At 54.7% G+C, this 18,343-nt stretch overlaps 1 protein-coding gene across 6 annotated transcripts in view; it reads right to left on the minus strand.

Moving 5' to 3' along the window:
• LOC131419049 (nuclear pore membrane glycoprotein 210-like) overlaps window positions 1-18,343 on the minus strand; it is a 68,883-nt gene that overhangs the window by 3,112 nt on the left and 47,428 nt on the right. For 3 of the 6 annotated variants that reach the window (XM_058563756.1, XM_058563746.1, XM_058563732.1), the window contains 4 exons: window positions 17,617-17,838; window positions 15,230-15,400; window positions 8,597-8,789; window positions 5,883-8,050 (listed from right to left, as the gene is read on the minus strand). In XM_058563756.1, coding sequence (XP_058419739.1) covers window positions 7,920-8,050; window positions 8,597-8,789; window positions 15,230-15,400; window positions 17,617-17,787 — 666 coding nt within the window. In that variant the 5' untranslated portion in view covers window positions 17,788-17,838 and the 3' untranslated portion in view covers window positions 5,883-7,919. Of the gene's footprint in view, window positions 1-2,363; window positions 2,488-5,882; window positions 8,051-8,596; window positions 8,790-15,229; window positions 15,401-17,616; window positions 17,839-18,343 lie in introns of those variants that run through there. The other 3 variants (XR_009223133.1, XR_009223134.1, XM_058563766.1) reach the window with 3 other exon arrangements.

The following is an 18,343-nucleotide window of genomic DNA, read 5'->3' on the forward strand; positions in this document are numbered from 1 at the left end:
GTCAGTCACCTCCGTTCTGCAAGTCAGGAAGGAGGCTCATTCCTCCATTGTCCCACCTTCCAGCAGCAGGTAGCTGGCTACAAAGTTGCTGCTTTCAGCAACTCTGAGAGCAGCTGCACACAACTAAGGTGGGGTGGAAGCCCCTCCTGGGGTCTCTCATCCCAGGCACCATGCTCCTGGAGCCCATGTGCACAGAGCATAGTATCAGGACTCAGGCCTGCTCTAAGTGCCCTTGGTCCACCGTCTGCTGGACCGACATAGAAGACTTCCATCTTCCCTTCAAAGAAGGGGGAGAGGATCAGAAAAAGGAGTCTTCAGAATTAGAGCATTAGCGCTGGAGCTTGCCTGGGTCAACAATTCCTTATTACAAGTGGGGAGGCCTGCAGAGGAGGGGTGACCTGTTTGAGGGCACACACCATGTTAATGACAGCTCACCCCCATGCAACCCCAAATTTGCTCATTCAAATACTGCCTTCATGAATTTTGCCATCACTACGTACACACTAAAAGCATATTTGATTTTTTAAAATAATTTTTTTTAACAAAAACATCTTTAAGTTTTCTTACCAAAATCTACGTCATCTGAAATGAAACTTTTTATCACTTGCCATAATTAGAAGGTAATTCATAAAATAAAATAGAATTAAAAAAGAGTTAATTTCTCATTAGAAACTGTTGTCATTCTACGCTGTGAGTTTCAGGCCTGTTCTTTCTAGATTGGCAAGTTCCAGAGAGTGTTAAGGACCCCTCAGCACCTTGCTGAGCCCTTTCTCCTTCGTAGAGTCACAAGGATTGAAAGAGACATGGACAAGGAGGCCCTGTCTCTCCCTGTTACTTCGCGTTGTTTAATGTGCTTCTGTTACTGAACCAAGTGCACTCGCCTCCTTGTGAGTTAAATAAGACTCTACACCAGTGGAAGTTGTCTCACAAAGTAAAGCATATTTGCAGCAAGTAGGAGGCCATGAGGAATCATTTCCAAAGTTATGGTGTCCCTGAACAAAGGGAAGCAGGAACTTTTATTTTGGTTGTGGAATGAATATTCAAATAGCAGGTATTTGCTTGCACAGGCTCAGTTGGAGAACATGCTTCCACATAATGAGGCCTAAGCTCCTCCTGGAGAGATCTTTGCATTAAAAATAAGGCAAAGCTCAGCACTAAATGGTGCTGGGAAAACTGGACAGCCACATGCAAAAGAATGAAAGTGGACCATCTGCCATTGCCATTCAAAAAAATTAACTCAAAATAGATCAAAGACCTGAAGGTGAGACCTGAAGCTATAAAACTCATAGAAGAAAATATAGGCAACACACTATTTGACACTGGTCATAAAGGAATCTTTCTGGATGCCATGCCTACTTGGACTAGGGAAACAAGAAAAAATAAGCAAGTGAGACTTCATCAGATTAAAGAGCTTCTACGAGACAAATGAAACCAGGATTAAAATGAATAGACAACCCACCAGCTGGGAGAAAATATTTGCAAAACATATCTGACAAAGGGTTAATCTCCATAATACGTAAGGAACTCACACAACTGAACAACAAAACAACCTGATCAAAAAATGGGCAGAGGAAATGAACAGACACTTCTCCAAAGAAGATATACAGATGGCCAATAGGCACATGAAAAGATGTTCAACATCACTAATCATCAAGGAAACGCAAATCAAAACACTAAGATATCACCTCACCTTACCTCACACTCCTTAGAAGGGCTATAATCACCAAGACAAAAAACAACAAATGTTGGAGAGGATGTGGAGAAACAGGAACCCTCATACACAGCTGGTGGGAATGCAAACTGGTGCAGCCTCTATGGAAAACGGTATGGAGATTGCTCAAAAAATTAAAAATAGAAATATCCTATGATCCCACTATCTCACTACTGGAAATCTATCCAACGAACCTGAAATCAACAATCCAAAGAGGCTTATGCACCCCTATGTTCCTCGCAGCATTATTCACTATAGCCAAGAAGTGGAAGCAACCTAAAGGTCCCTCAACTGATGACTGGATTAAGAAGATGTGGTGTATCTATATACAATGGAATATAACTCAGCCATAAAAAAAGACAGAATCATCCGATTTGCAACAACAGGGATGGACCTGGAGGGTATTATGTTAAGTGAAATAAGCCAGAAAGAGAAAGACAAACACTGTATGATCTCATATGTGGAATACAAACCAACACATGGACAGAGAAAAGTGTATTGTGGTTACCAGGGGCAAAGGGGGTGGGGAGGTGGGCACAAGGGGTGAAGGGAGACATGTATATGGTGATTGGCAAACAAAACTGGACAGCCAAAATTTCACAATGTTATAAACTATTAAGACATCAATAAAAAAAAAAAAGGCAGAGGTTACCGTGTAGCTGTTGTGGTGAGGCTTGGTCAGTTTCAGGATGGTTGGTGGTTACATCTCCCTTGAGGTTCTCACTTGGTCAGTTTCAGGATGGCTGGTGGTTACATCTCCTTGACTTCTAAGTTACCTTCATATGTAAATATTGGTTTTTCAAACCTTCATATCTCTGAACTTCACAAGGCACATAGAAGTTACAAATTGTTAAAAGCCCAGGTGGCCTCAAGCTGGGTTCACATTGAAGTTTTGGCTAATTACCAGTTCTTGAGGTTTGTTACAGGGAAACTGATATCCAGAGAAGATCAAGAAGCTAAAGCTTCCCAGACTTCAACTCCCTGGCTCACTGGCACTGAAATCCACCTTCCACCATGGAGACAGACAACCAAGGACACCCACCTGCGATTCCCTCATCTCACCCTCCTCCTCCCTCCAAGCAGCCTCACAAGACCAAACACAGGCTGGTGGGAAAACGCGGACCAGCAAGGCCACAGGCTCCCCCTCCCTACAAGCAGCCACGTTCCTCACAACCTTTGAAACCCCTTTCCCTACCATCTTTCAGGGAGATGGGACAAGTCTGACAGCTCTCCCAGCTGATGTCACCCGAGATAAAAATTCTTGCCTGTCGTAAGCCTGGTGTTGCAGTTTTATTTGGCCTCTCTTGTGTGGTGGGTAAGGAACCTGGGTATGTGTCCCGTAACATTGTCACCACAGTGACTCTGAAGGAAGGGCAGCTTTAACAGTCCTCCCCGTGGGAGGAACGTGCACGGTAGGGGTCATCTCACCAACTGTGCCCTTTTGCAGACGGGGAGCCTGGGGCCCTGAGACCAGGCCTTCTCCCTCAGACTCTGGGCACACAGTGTCTGCAGCCCCATCAGGGGCCTGTGAACATGTCTGAGATGGGAGTGGGGGAGGGAAGAAAACAACACACTGAGACACCAAAATGAATGAATGTTTAAATGTCCACAGGACTTCACATTAGTCAACTAGTCGACTGCATCCCAGCTCTGCTCTTGTATGGTTAGACACAAATTCTACTTAATGAGGCGTGTGGGTGACTTCTATCTAATACGTTTGATGTGATGCCGCATGGATATGCCAAAGCAGGACCTGGTGGAAGTCTTAAAATAGCCCTGCCCACAAAAAGTAAGGGGTCTGCCAAAGAGCCCACATTCATTCATTCAACAAGCTCTGAGTCTGTCAAGCCAGCAGAGCCCACTAAGGGGCCCTGATTCTGCCCAGGGGTAGCTCTGAGTCACCCTTGCCTCTGGTCCTCATCTCTTGGTATCCTGTGTGAACTTGACTCTTCCGTCCACCTCCGCCAGGCCAGGGTCCCTCCCGTACACATGGGAAAACTGAGGCTCAGAGAGAGCAGGGCAGGCTTGAGGTCACAGAGATTCACCCAGTTAGTGGCAGAGCAGGGACTGGTACCCAGACCTCCGGGCTGTGCCTCTCCTGGAAGCAGGCAGGCCTGCATCCCCCAGGGACCCTCTCCCAGCTCCTCATGAATATCTACACGGCTAACCCCGGCCTCCCCCTTGCAGAGTCTGAAGGAAGCCCATTACAGATTCATGTTGCACCGACTGCATTTCTAATTAAGAGAACACGGTTGTTTTAATTTTAACATCGCTCACATACTACCTCCAAGCGCCTCCCCTGGCTCTCACGTCTGTAAGGGGTGTCTTCGCCTCCCAAGAGCATGATGCAGCGCCAGCTCTCTTGTCTGTTACTTGGCATGAGTCATCTTTTGGAGGGCCCTTCATAACGTGGGTAACTTGAATGGCTTGTTCTGAGGTCCCCGACAGACGCTTCCCCCATTAAGCAACAAGCGCCCACCCAGTTAGTACCTGGACCAGGCTGGGGGCTGAGGCTGAAGCCCCTGTTAACCATGACTGTTAGAGCACAGTCCAGTCCTGCCAGGCCTCAGCTCTGCTGCTGACTCATCTCCTGCAGCTCCCCCCCAACCCCCCCCCCCCCGCCCCCGCCGCCTGGGATTGCCAGATAAAATACAGGGTGCCCAGTTCCACTGGAATTTCAGATGAACAACAAATTATTTCTTAGTACAAGTATGTCCCATGCAGCATTTGGGACATACTTCCTAAAAAAATCATTCACTGTTTATCTGAAATTCTAATTTCAGAAATTTCACTGGGTGCCCTACATTTTTATTTGCTAAATCTGGCAACCCTACTCCAGCCACACTCCCCCTTGCTGTTCCACAAGCACACTGATAGCATTCCCACCGCAGGGCCTTTACACGTGCTGTTTCTTCAGCCTGGAGCACGCTTCCTGCCCCATCTTTGCTGATTCCTTGACGCTAAGATCTCAACTCAAATGTTGCTGCTGCAGAAAAGTCTTCCCTGACCACCAGCCTGAAGTGGTGTCTCCCCCACCGCCTCATCCTCTCTCCTATGGTTGTGTTCTGTGGTTCTCGTGGCATTTAGCACTCTCTCTGAAACGATGCCTTTTCCGTCTCCCCCACTACACTGTCAGCTCCGTGGGAGCACCTGAGTGTGCCTAGCAGAGGGCCAAACACGTGCACGTTTGTTGGATATTTCCAGGCCCCCCTACAAAAGACGTTTCATTTTTGCCCACACTGCAGCAGAGGAAATTGAGGATCAGAGAGATGGATGACCTTTTCTTGGTCTCAAGCTGGCCCTTTATATGCCAGGAACTCTCCCCAGTATTTTCCATGAATTAACTCACTCAATCTCGAATTGGCCCAAACGATGGAGGCACTGTTATTGCTTCCATTTCCCCGGTAAGGAAACTAGGCACAGAGAGGTTTGGCAACTTGCTTACGGTCACACAGCTGATGACAAGCGGAGTCAGGTTTGGAACCCAGGCCTTCTGACTCCAGAGACTGCACAGAGACAACAGTGGCCTGTCCAGCCCCTCACTTCACTCACATAAATGTTTACAATAGACCGACAGAAGCCCTGCATCAGCCACACAACCCCAACACTCTCTTCACTACAGCCATGCCCTTCCCTGCTACTACCAGGGATGTGCATGCCCAGCATGTGCACACACATAACTCTTGTCCTCTCCTTGATCATCTTTGCAAGTGCTGTTCCCTCTTCTTGGGAACACATCCCTCTTTCTTGTCCACAGAAAAACCTTTTACTATTCCATCAAGATGCCTGAGCAAGTGTCCCCTCTTCCAGGCAGCCCTCCTTGACCATCCCCTCCCCTACACTGCACGAGGATGTTAATTTCGGTTTATAACACTAAAACATTGTAAACGAGCTAAGCGCCCATTCACTGGGGACTGGTTTAGTGACTTAGCTGCGTCTGTGCCAGGCAATGGCCTCTGCCTCCATCTGCAGCTTCATCTTGCACCGTCCTCTCCATGCTCTCTGCCCGCAGCCACAGTAGCCACATTCCCTCGGCTCAGAGCCTTTGCACACACCGTGCCCAGGGCCCCCATCACTCCCCCCCCCTCATTGCTTGGTTAACTCACCCTTCAAATCCCAGCCCAGTCATCACTTCCTTGGGGGCCCCTCCCACCCCAGCCAAATTCCCCAACGATGTGGATCCCCCAGGAACCTGTCATATCTGCAGTGGTCCCTGTGTTGGTGTGACTCTTGGTTTATCTTTTTCCCCAATTGGATTGTAAGCTCCACAAAGGTAGAAATGTATCTGTTTTGTTTCCCAGTGTAAACCCAGAGCATGGCACAGTGCCTGGCACATAGCAGGTGCTCAATATTTGTTGAATGGATGTATAAATTAATGAATGACTAATGGATGCTTACAGTACAGGTTCCTACCATCTCAGCTTCCAGCAACCCTCAAGCTTCCTTTAACACACATTTGCTCCCAGGTGCTGAGAGATCAGTTTTTTTGCTCTGATTTATGGCAATAAACCTAAGAGGTCCTGCCACCTGCGATTTTGTTTGTGAGAAAAACAGGGATATTATGACATGCTTCTTCATCCTTCACCGAGGGACTGCACTGTGAGAAAGCATCCTCTTCACAAGACAGCTACAGACCAAGGTCAATGGCAAACGAGCTGTGGTGCCAGGTGCAGGGATGGAGGCGCTGACCAGCCTGGTGTAGGGGCTGCAGGAGCCACGTCATGGGGGGTTCACAGGAGAGTGAGCACGGCCCTCACTCCTTGCACAGGATTTTGAGTACCTATTTCCTGCCAACGTGGGAGGAAGGAGACCACTGGACCCGCCTGGGCTCTAACCCCAGCACATTCACACGTCCGAGCACCGACTGTGTGCCCTGCACCCTGTGAGGCCCTGGGGACAGCAAGTGCTCTCGGGGAGGTGTTGCAAACTTAATCTAAGACAGGGTTAGAAAGGGAAAGTGACTGAACGACAGAAGACAGAGCACGAGTGTGGGTTAGGAAGGCGATGAGGGTGTGTGAGGGACGGTGGCTCTCAGGAGGCCTCTGAGGTGAGCAAGGACTCAAGGAGGGGAAGGCATAGCGTCAACAGGCAGAGAAAAGCCCAAGGGGCAGAGAGCATGGTGCAGAGGCCCTGACGGGGAGCTGCTGGGGTGTTCGCGTCCCAGCGAGGCGGCCCGAGAGGCCCCCACAGCCAGGGGATCCCTCGTGCCGGTGGGACAACCGAGGGCTTCGGTCATCAGGGACAGGGACGGTGCCTCCTTCAGCGGCACCTGCTGCAGGCCCGCCCCCCCGGTGCTGCTCCCAGGGGGAGATCATGCCCTCGTCAAAAGCTTCCCCCACTCCCCACTACCCGGGAGACAATTCAAGCTCCTGCTCCTGCCACATAGGGTCCCTTGAAATGCAGCCCCACCTCCACTTTCCAGCCGTTATCTGCTGCCTCCACCACCCCCAAAACATACGTTGAATGCCCCCCCCCAAGGTTGGAGTGGGTGTCATCCAGGCAGGACCATTCTTGGGGAACCCTCCCCATGCCCAGCTCAGATGCACCCGTCTGCACCCCACTACAGCACCTCTGCCTGGGGCCCCTGGGAGATGCTCAGGGAGAGGCACGGTCCAGCAAACAGTGGTCTACGTGTATACGCACAAGCGTGCATGTGGGGGTCTGTGCCACGAGAGCAGGGAGTACAAGGGACTCTGAGCCCTGGGGAGAAGCCGCTGCTCTGTGCCCAGGTTCAGGGCACACTCCACAGAGGGGCCGACACTGCAGCCAGAACTAAGAGGACAGGAGGCCACAGGGCGGGACAGAGGGAAGGGACGGCATTCTGGGTGGTGGGAACTGTGGGTTCAAAGGGGCAGCCTGCACCAGGGCATGCCCGGGGGGTCTGTAAGTCAAGGCCATGGGGGAGAAGACCTAGATGGGCGAGCCCCGGCTGACAATGACGCTTCAGCGTGAAGGTCTGAGGGCTCCCGAAGGCGTGTGCCAGCACTGTGAGGTGGCAGGACCCATGGCCTCTTAGCTGGATCCCTCCCGTCAGCCAAGTGCAGGGTGTGTGGGGTAGGGGAGAACGGAGGCAGGGAGGCCGGCACAGAGGCACGCCAATTCAGGTGAGCCCACCACACCCAACTAAGGGAGCAGAGTGAACTGAGGGGTGCGGCCGAGCGAGGGTCAGGACACGGGGACCTGGGCAGAATGCGGGCAGGAGGCCCCGCTATCGGTGGGCCCTGGGAGACACCGGCTGCTTCACTCTGGCAGCACCGAGGTGGGACTGCTGGTAGCCAGTCGCCGTGGCGGAGATGGCCGTGGCTCCTGATGCCTCATGAACTGAAATGGCCTGCAAACCTGAGTCCAGGAAGAGACACCCATGTTGGATTTTTGCCCCCCTGCCACCTACGAAGCAGTCCCTCCCTCTGTCTGATTTGCAGTTTTAAATCTCCCTGTCCTACAAATAGATAACTGAATCTGTCTAAACTGTATGCACCACGAGTTACACGGCCCTGAGCAACGTTCCACGGAGCGGCTTAGATGAGCTGGAGGAGACGCCCTGGGCTGTCGAGGGGCGTGTGATGGCAGCATGGCTCAGAGGGGCCCAGGTCTCAGAGCCAGGCTGATCTCTGGGCAACCTGGGAACTGAGACGCACCTGCCATGGCCCTGAGCCTCTTGCCCATCTGCAAACAGAGATCCCAGTTCCCCCTCCCAGGCTGTGTCTGCAGGATAAAGGGGTGTGGTGAGCTCACAACGCTCCCTATTTCAGTCCTGGATAGAGGGGAGTCTCAGAGAGCATCCCCCAACAGCCACTAGCCCTCCTCAGCACACCTCCCGCCTGTCCAGGCTGTCACTGTTCTCTGCCCCCTGCCCTGGGCCGGGGGCTCGCCACCCCAGCTCACCGTGCAGCTTCTTCTGGCCACTCCCGTCGTCCCAGGACACCAGCTGCATGGGCAGATCAAGCTCGATGCTGGCCAGCAACGGCCAGGTGGATTCCCACTGGACGCCCAGAGGGCTGAAGTTGTCAAATCCGCGGCCCTCCTGGTCATAGGCGGCCAGGTCCAGCTGAGGGTTGCGGTAGCTGGAGACTGGAACCTGCAAGAAGCCAAAGTAAGACGCCATGGCCACGCTCAGGAGTGGGCATGGACACCCTGACCACACGGTGCACCCCGAACCCGGCAGGCTGCCTTGTGGGCTCACGGGGTCCTGTTGAGGGAGCGGGGGTGAGTCACTAACGGATCCCACTACTGCCCAGCCGTCAAGGTGCCCCACAGCCCTGTCCAACCCGGCCTCTTACTCCAGCCTGTGGTCCTCAGCGGGGACACGTCTGCAACATGCAAAACGGTCCTTCTAAAGGACAGAAAGAAAGAACAAGAACACGCTTTCCGTGCACTCCCCTGTGTTGGTCTATCAGCAGGTGACCCAATGTGTGGTTTGCTCTGGTGGTTTGGTGTGGAAGCATTTCTGGTTGTCACAACTGCAGGGGGTGCAACTGGCATCCAGTGGGTAGAGGTCAGGGGTACGCTGGACACCCTACAATGCACAGGATGGCCCCAGCAGGAGGTAGGATCCGGCCCCAGATGTCAACAGAGCCAAGGTCGTGAGACCCTGTCCGAGAGCTGCCCCCTCGCCAGGCGCTCTCCCTCCTCTCTGCCCCTACCTTTCCAAATCCTTGCCACCTCCTCCCTGTCCCCCACACTGCAGCCCCTCCAGGACGTCCCCTCGAGTGGTTTACCAGGAATGTCAGTTACAAGCCCTAACATGTCCCAGAGCCACTCGGTTTGCAAAGCTCCTTTCAGAGCTGAGTTCTCACCTAATCCTCAAACACCCCTGTGACATGCGAGCTGTCACCACATATTAGGGGTGAGGAAGCAGAGTCCCAGGGAAGGGAAGGAATGAACCTAAGCCAAGTGGGCGGTGGCCCAGGGGCGCACCACCAGGACTCAGCTCCAAACCCTGAATTCCCACTTCTCTTCCATTACCTCCCGCTCCCTGAGCAACGCCCCCTTAGAGCCCGTGCCTCCTCAGCCTCACTCCTCCAGGTGCTGGCTCATCCCCTTCCCTCCCTGCCCGCACAGCACGGGGCAGGTGGGGTGCGCAGCGAAGCAGGGACCCTAAGCGCAAAGACATCCGGGTCCCACAGCCTGGACTCGACCCCAGCACCGCCTCTTACCACCCAGGCAAGCTGCTGACTTCCTGGAACCTCAGTTTCTCCACTTGTGAAGGGGGAATCACAACAGAACCCACCTCCCAGGACTCTGTTTCACATCAGGGAAAGAGCCTGGGTCATCGTAATTAATGCACAAGCAGGGAAACGGGCAGTCGTCAGCAACGTTCACAGAAGTGTCCAGTTCTCTATCAGGCATGGGTCCACAAGGAAGGACTGTACTTCTCTGGCCCTGGAGGTTAGGAGTGACCGTGTCACTTGCACTGGCCAGTGAAATGTGACAAGTGACTTGAGACAATCCCAAGGGAAGCTTTAATGGTCAGAACACGATCTGCCGTGCTTGCCTTCTCTCCACTGTGGCATCTGGCCACACTCAACTTGGCAGCTGCTCCACCATCTAGTCTTGGAGGAAGATGAGAATGACAGGAAGCAGGGTCCCCAGCCCACCCTCGATGCACATGCGGCGTTAGCAAGAAGTGAAGCTGTGTTCTGTGAAGCCACCACGCCTCGGGACTGTTTGTTACTGCAGCCTAGCCTCGGCTGCCCTGACTGATGCAGTCGCCCAACTCCCGCCTCGACCACGAGGGCTCCTCCCAAAGTCCTTCTAGCTCGCTGGCCTCAGAACACTGGATCAAAGCATGTTGCAAATTCTAAATGCAGGTCAGCACAATCACCTAGAAACGCAAAGGATTTTATAATTATTCTGGACACAAGTTGGGGAGCTGTAACTTTGGGCAGGGTCAGCGAAGGGCATATTCTGGATGCCCCACTGTTTCCCCCAGATGCAACCCTGGGTGGAAAGCCAACGCTCTTCCCTGCCTTCTGTTCTCCCAAGGAAGGACATTAACACCGTGTGTCAAGTATGCTCGCAAGCTTACTGGATCCTCCCCACGGCCACTTGAGGCAACAACATTACCCCCAATTTACAAATGGGGAGGCTAGGCTCAGAGACGTTAAGTAACTTGCCCACAGTCACACAGGTTTAGAGGTGGAACTCTGCTGGTCCAATTTTAAAGCCCACAGGCCTCCCTGACACTGTGCAGCCTCTCCCCAGTGCATGGATCGGGTGGAGCTCCAAGCTCCAGCTGATCAATCTCCTGGCGCAACTGGTGCTCAACCACAACGAGGTGAACATCAGATGGCCTGCTCGGAGGAGCGGGCTCAGCCTGGAGTGTGGGGCCACTTTGTCACTCCGACCTGTCAGCTCCATTCTGGTGTCTGGCCTCACCAATAATTTACTCTGCAAACATGTCTTGGGTGGCCTCTGGCTTTGGAGAGGTGTAAAATTAAATTGATTCTGCCCCAGGGTGCACAGCAGGGATATATGTCTCTCAAGGGTCCCTAGTGAGACCATAAATCGCAGGGGCCACGCCTGATCAGCTGACGGCTCCAGAACCCCAGGACTGATGGATCACAGGGCAGTTCTGTGTTCCAGGTCCATCATTTCCTGGTGAGCGAGACCTACGACACATGCAAGCTAACTTGGAGCCGCGCTCCGCTGCCCACCCCTCTTCTCTCAGTCCAGAGACACCCTGGGCAGATCCAGAGGCCACAGCCGACAGACGGCTGGCCGTGGCTCGCTCAGGAGCAGCCAGCATTTAGGGACAGGGAGGATGCACACAGATCCCATTGTTTTTCTTCTTTGAAAATGAGAAGGTTTGGCTAGCCTGAGGTCAAATTGGCCAGAGCTGACTCTGGAGGGGCACCTCTCTCCAGGTCTGCAACCCCCCTTTCTTCAGCAGCGCCCCCCTCAGCTTCTCCAGGCATTTGAGCCTGCCAGAGTCAAGGGCAGAAGACAGGGACACAGGCCCAGTAAGCTCGTTCGCACACTCATCCATCCATCACATTGACTGAGCTCCTACCATGAGCTGGGCTGTGTCCTAGAGACTCACGAGGAAGAGAATAAACATGTAAATTCTGTCCTGAGATGACGTTAAGTGCTTGGGGGCAGGGTCAGGGGGGAGAAGGGACCTGGAACATGGACTATTGAGGGGGTGAAACCTTAGATGAGGTCTAAGGGCTGGGAGAGGCCCCACAAAGAAGGGAACATCTGAATAAGGAGATGAAGGAGGCAAAAGACGGAGGTGGAGGGCTGCGGGAGGGGAGAATTCCAGCGAGAGGCAGCAGCAAGTCAGAGATCCACGCAGGCGCGGTGGGGCGTGCTCATGGAGACAGGGCTTCGCAGCACGGAGGGAGCAGGCGGGAGGGACCCAGGCCCTGCAGGTCGGAAGGGCCGAGGCTTTCACTCTGGGTGAACGGGAGCTGCTGGCAGGTTCAAGCAGAGGATATCGTAAAAAGCCTGACAGCGGCCAGTCTGAGCACGCTGCGTCCAATCACATTCATCCCGCAGCAACACCAGGAAGCCACTGTCCCTGGAAGGAGGCCAGCCAGCACAGCAGGCGAGATTCAGGCCCGGCCGTCAGGCCCCAACACGCGGCCTACGGACGCGAGGGCACGGGAACGGCTCTCCGGCTCCCGGCCTCACACAGGGTGGACCCAGCAGGCCAGGTTTTTCAGAAGACTCCAGACTAGCACAATTTAACTCCTTCTACAAGGGATAATTTGCTGAATACATAAAAGTGATTTAAAATACAAAACTTTCAGGATATTGATCGCAACAGCCTCCAAAGTCAGGGGAAAAAAGGCTTTTCTTGAACACACACAGACTCGGCTTGGGAAAGGCGGTCATCTGCTCCCCGCCACAGACCCCAGGCCTGAGCTCGGGGGAATGCAGCTCCCCAGTGACGAGCCCCCCGAGGGGCTCAGGCTCTGAGCTTTGGGTCTCCTCCCCTGTCAGGAGGGAGCAAAGGTGGAGACTCCTTGCCCGTCCCTGCCGGGTAAGTGGGAGAGTGCTCCGAGGCTGACGATGCCCTGGAGGCCCCAACCCTATGCGACCAGCGACCAGCGTCGGGGCAGTGGAGGGGCTCACAGGCCCGTCTGTCTCAGAGCTGAGAGACCAGCAAAGCCAGCGGGAAGGCAGGGTCCCCATTGATCCCAAGGCAGTGGGAGGAAAAAGCAAACTAAACCCGCAGGGGACGTAGGAGGAGACCGAGAGTCACATGCTGGATGTGGAATTGTTACGAAACCCAGACAGTAGAGTCTGGCGTCTCCCCCAGAGCCTCAAGGAGATGCATTTCACTAACCACAAAGCCCTCCTTCACCCAGTGGGGAGCCAACGCCCACATCTCCCTGCCCCAGGTTGGGGAGGCTGCCGCAGTAACATCTTCAGAAAGGTTCCATCACTGAGCCGTCGTGGGGTGAACTGCAGAGAGGTGCGAGGGCTCACCCTAGAAATGGCTCAGAGATGCGAGGGACCCCTGGGGGCCACCAAGACGGAGAGCAGCTGGACATGCCCAGGAGCTGACCACAGGGCTGAGAGAACCGAGAAGGCATACACTTGGAGCTGGGCAGATCCAGGTTCTGCCTTTGGGAGCCTGTCCACCTCTGAGCCTCATGGGCAAGCCTGTGAAGGGGTGAAACGACCCTGGCCTTGCAGACGGTCCCGGTGACACGGGAACGAGGCACACAGGTGAAGTTCCTGGCACACACACGTGTTCTGACTACTGGGTGGGCAGCAGGGACGCAGGGACCCTGGTCTGGCCTCAGGGCCTTTGCACTTGCTTTTCTTCCTGCCTGGGGCACTCTCACCTCAGCTCCTCTCAGTGGGCATCTCCTGACCACGGGGCCTGAAGTGGTATGTGCCCTCCTCACAGAAGCCCTTCCGGGCTCCACCTGAAGTGGCCTCCACCGGTAGCGTCTCCACCCTGTTTCTCTTCCTCCAGGGCACTCCCCACCCTCTCGATGCCACCAGCCCTAGTATCAGTTGCCCTATGTTAAACCCAGCACATATGGGGTTAAAGCCAAAAGCACTCATCTCCTTTCCCTGCTTCTCTAAGTTACATTCACATGTAAATATCAGTTTTTTCCGACCTTTGTACCCCTGAATTTCACAAGGCAAACAGAGGTTATAAATTGTTAAAGCCCAAGCAGCCTCACGCTGGGGCTCACAGTGAAGTCGGCCTAGTTACTGGTCCTTTGAAGCTTTGCTACAGGAAACGATGTCCAGAAAATATCAAGAAGCTGCAGCTTCCCCGGCTCCTTGGCTTCCTGCTGCCGAAATCCACCATTCCTCACGGAGGCAGACAACCAGGGACACCCACCCGCAGCTTCCCTTATCTCAGCCACATGCAGGCTGCGGGAGGGCACCGCCCTGCAAAGCCACAGCTCCCTCCCCATCCAGAGCCCTGTGACGTTGGGAATGGTTAATTGGCAGCAGTTTCCTTCCTCTCCCCAGGGCCCAATTTCGGGTGGTGCGGGAAGACTGATCAACGGAACGCTGGACCTTCTCTACAGATAGAGAGACAGCTGGCCCAGCGCCAGAACGTCTGGGACCCTCAGGTAATTGCCCACCAGATGCCTGACAACACATTCTTTCCCATGGATTCCCCTTTTAAGAACTCTAGGACTAGCACTTCAGCAGGACACTGGGTTTTGAGGTGCTGGCCTCTCACGTCCCCATTTTCCTAGCAAAATTTTAAAAATTACTTTCTTTTCCTCAATCCCTTGTCGTCGTGTTCACTGATTTGGCTACAGTGACAAGGTCCCGGTTTTTCCAGCAACACTCTGACACACCTTGTCTATTTGTGGGCCTCCTGATCTCCCGTCACCTCATCACCTGTCCTGAGTGCTGTGTTCCTGAAGCTAGAGCTGTGCCCGGCACAGAGGCAGTGCTCAGCAACACATGATGGAGAAGGACTGAAAAGTTCCCATCTCCCGCTCTGAGAAGGGGCTGGGCCGGCTGGAAGTGTGTTCATAACCCCGACCCTGCACAGGAGGGCTTCCAAATCCTCCACGTTCAGTCGTCTGGTCTCCGAGTGTCTGAGGGGCGGAGGGCTGGACTGGCCGCCAGCCCAGGGCACCAGACCTGTGGGTTCCACCTGCATCCTGCTGTCAGAATAACCCCCAAGTGACCTTTCTCCTCTCCCCACATTTATGTTTGAAACACAGCCGTGGAGGATGCTGCAGCGGTCGCCTCTCCTCAGCAGCACCTGCTCTGACCACACACAGTCCACAGACAACGAGTCCCCATCTCATCATCCTCGAGCCACAGAAGAAAACGACGAGATGTTTACAAACTGCCAAGTGCCACGCAGAGACGGGCAGCCGAGTCCGGGGTCGGGGAGGCTCTGCTTTCCCCTGGTGCTGCCACCAGCAGCTGTGACTCTGGCGAGTCTCCTCGCCTCTCCATGGGGGGTCTTGGGGCCCCACGTGCAGGGCTGGCCGAGGGTGCATATCAAGGTGGCACAGCAGAGAGAGGTCGTCGTCATCACACTCCCACCGCCTTCCCTGAGAGCCCCCTGCTCCCCACCTGCTTGTTCTGCTGCAGCAGCGGGCACGACAGGTCCAGCTGGGGGCTGGCGAAGACGGGCGTGAGGGTGAGCCTGGAGGGCGGGGCACAGGCGAACTTCACCACGGAGGGCTCCAGCGCGGGGAAGGGGTTGGTGATGCTGGGCTTGTTTGCCACCAAGAGGGTGATGACCTGGCAGAACAGAAGGAGCAGTCAGACGCCCCGAGTTTGAGGCCCTGCTCCACCAGGAGCTGAGCCTCGCCACCCAGCTCCCTGGGACTCAGTCTGCTCTTCTGTAGAAAGGGAATGATGATGATCTCTGCATCACAAGGGGGTTACGGACGTCCTGTGACATACACACAGGAGAGGGCTCTCTCAACACACAAGAGACCTTCCAAGGGGAGCCCCTGGTACCCTCTAAAAACATCAGCCAGAACCACCGCCTGCTCCTTGGCCCAGGGAAGAGGTGGATCAGGTGATGCCCTGTGGCATCCCGGGACCTATGGAAACCCCACGGTTACATCAGCAAATTCACAAGCCTGTGAGTTGTTGGTTTTTTTTGTGTGTGAGGAGGACTAGCCCTGAGCTAACATCTGATGCCAATCCTCCCCTTTTTTCCTTGGGGAAGATTGGCCCTGGGCTAACATCCGTGCCCACCTTCCTCTACTTTTATACGGGACGCCGCCCCAGCACGGCTTAACAAGCAGTACGTCGGTGCACGCCCGGGATCAGAACCTGCGAACCCCGGGCCGCTGAAGCGGAGCTCGTGCACTTAACTGCTGCGCCACCAGGCCGGCCCCAAACCCGTGGGTTTTTAAATGAGGAACTCACACTGACTTGGAAACATGCCGCATGATGAGGCGCAGGGATGGGAGAGTGTGTGCCGATGGCCTGAGACCCGTGGGGAGGGGCCCGGGAAGGGACCACGGAGGGCGAGGCCTGCGATGACGTGCTGGAGCCATGGCTGGGGGACCGGCCCCCACTCACCCGGCTCTCTGAGAGCAGCTCAGCTGGCTGCTGCAGAGACGGAAATTAAAGGTACGAGAAGCAAGAGGGAAACTGACGTTTGTTTGTAGAGCTGGGACCTCAGAAAGCAAGTCCAGCCCCTCGTTTTATGAGCACCGTGGCTCATGGCCCGTCCTGAGGGAGTGCCCCCAGCCCCCTCAATGACACCCACTTTCTGTAGGATGGAAGGGTCCAGTCCAGGAGCCCCCCACCCTTCCTGACCACGAGGTAGGAGAAAGGGCAGTCTCCTTGCTGACCTGCAGGCTCTCTGCATCCACCCGACACCCTGGGGAAGCGAGGCACCCTGGAGGGGACCCTGGTGGGGGTCCGGCTCCTCCAGCCCATGGAGGGACACAGACGACCGAGACAAGCCAGGGGGAAGAAACGTCTCTAACTGAATTCCTACGTTTATTCTCATCATGGTATTATTTACTATTATATATTTATTGTTCTTACTCTTTAATTGTTTTCAACAAAACAAAGCCAGTGGGCAGTGGGCCGGTCACTGTGCATCTTCTCTGCTCACGTCGAGACAATCTTGGTGTGGCCAGCTTCCAAAGGGCGCCCTGGGTGGCAGGCGTGCGCATTTCAAGATTACTTGACGTCCTCTGCGCTATTGCACACACAACGATACTCTCCACTTCCCCAAAGGAACGGTGCTCTCCATCTCTCTTGACTCCCGCTGTCCTCCCACCTGGCATTTTGTTTCCCCGCCCCGGGGCACCCTGGGGCGGAGGGCTGTATCCCTGCCACAGGTGACAGGAGTGCTCAGCCCCGAGCCTCGGGAGAGCCGGGCATGGGGACCTGAAGGCAAGCCGCCACTCAGCAGCGGACTCCGGCCCTGCGGGAATCCAGGTCATAGACACGTTTTGTTCGGTCCACTCAGTCTTCTAATTTTTTTGGTTGTCAGCATTGAAAAAACCAAAAATCAAGAGACTTCACAGAAAACAATATGGGGATTCCCAGCTTATCCTGAAACACCAAAACATCTGCCCAACCTGGCCTGGGGTCTCCCTCACTTAGGACACTCGCCTGACCCTGGAGGCAGCTGACTCTGTGACCCTGACCCCGTCCCACCCCCGACCTGGTAGTGGGGCATGCAGAAGCCTGGAGAGAGAAGAGGGCACCCGGAGTGGAACGGAGCCAGGACTGGCGACCTCTACCGAAGCAGCGTGTATGGGGGTCCCAACTGCCACGCCCTGTCAGCCTGCGGTACGCAGCCATCCCACCTCGCCGAGCCTGTCTGCCTGTCTGTGAGGCGGGCACAACAGCAGCAGCCACCTCTCAGGGTTACTCTGAAGATTACATAAAACGGTGCTGCGGGCACAGCAGGGTACTCGGGGCAGGAGACTTTCCACCCGTCCCTCCGGCCAAGGTGGAGCTAGGGGTGGCCACCCTCTTACCTGCTCGCCCAAGGCCTGGCAGGTCACAAGGATCCAGAGTTGCTGGTAATTCCGGGAGGCAGAGGGCCCAAAGAGAGCCAGACTGATGCTGTCCATGTCCTCAGAGGTGACGTTCCGGAAGAACTTGGAAGGCTCGAGGACCCAGGGTCCTAGAACTCCTTCGAACAGCATCTTGTTTGAGGATCCCAGGGTAACCAAGGTGACAGAGGAGGGGCCCACAGCCTGTGGGAGAAAAAGGAGTCAGCGTTCCTCTGGGAGACCTGTGCCAGAGCCTCGCCCACTGGGGAGCAGCCCCTCGGAGGACAGACAAGCCCCGCACTCCTTGGGAACTCTGTCTGCCCACCTGCAACCCCCCGAGCTGTTGTCAAGATCTATAGTGTGCGAGTGCTCTGGGAAGAACTGTGCCCCTGCTCTCTGACACACTGCTGGGGTGTGTGTGTAAGCTGATCTGCCTCTTGTAGGACAGTCTGGAGCAAGCCCTGAGAAGACCTGCAGCCCCTGAACCCAGGACTCCCCACCTGGAAGTGGGCCTGACGATCCGATTAGGAAGGAGAGAAACGCGTCCGTGCACAGAACGCCCTTCATCACACTACTACTTGTTACAGCAAATCACTGTCAACAACCTGACATCCGCCCCACGGGCTGGTCAGGGAAACGCGGTGCATCCGTAGGGACCTGACGCGGGTTCCTAAAGCATGATTTACAAAGAGCTGGGTACAAAATTGAC

Source organism: Diceros bicornis, chromosome 2 (genome assembly GCF_020826845.1).
Source record: "Diceros bicornis minor isolate mBicDic1 chromosome 2, mDicBic1.mat.cur, whole genome shotgun sequence".
Taxonomy (NCBI): Eukaryota; Metazoa; Chordata; class Mammalia; order Perissodactyla; family Rhinocerotidae; genus Diceros; species Diceros bicornis.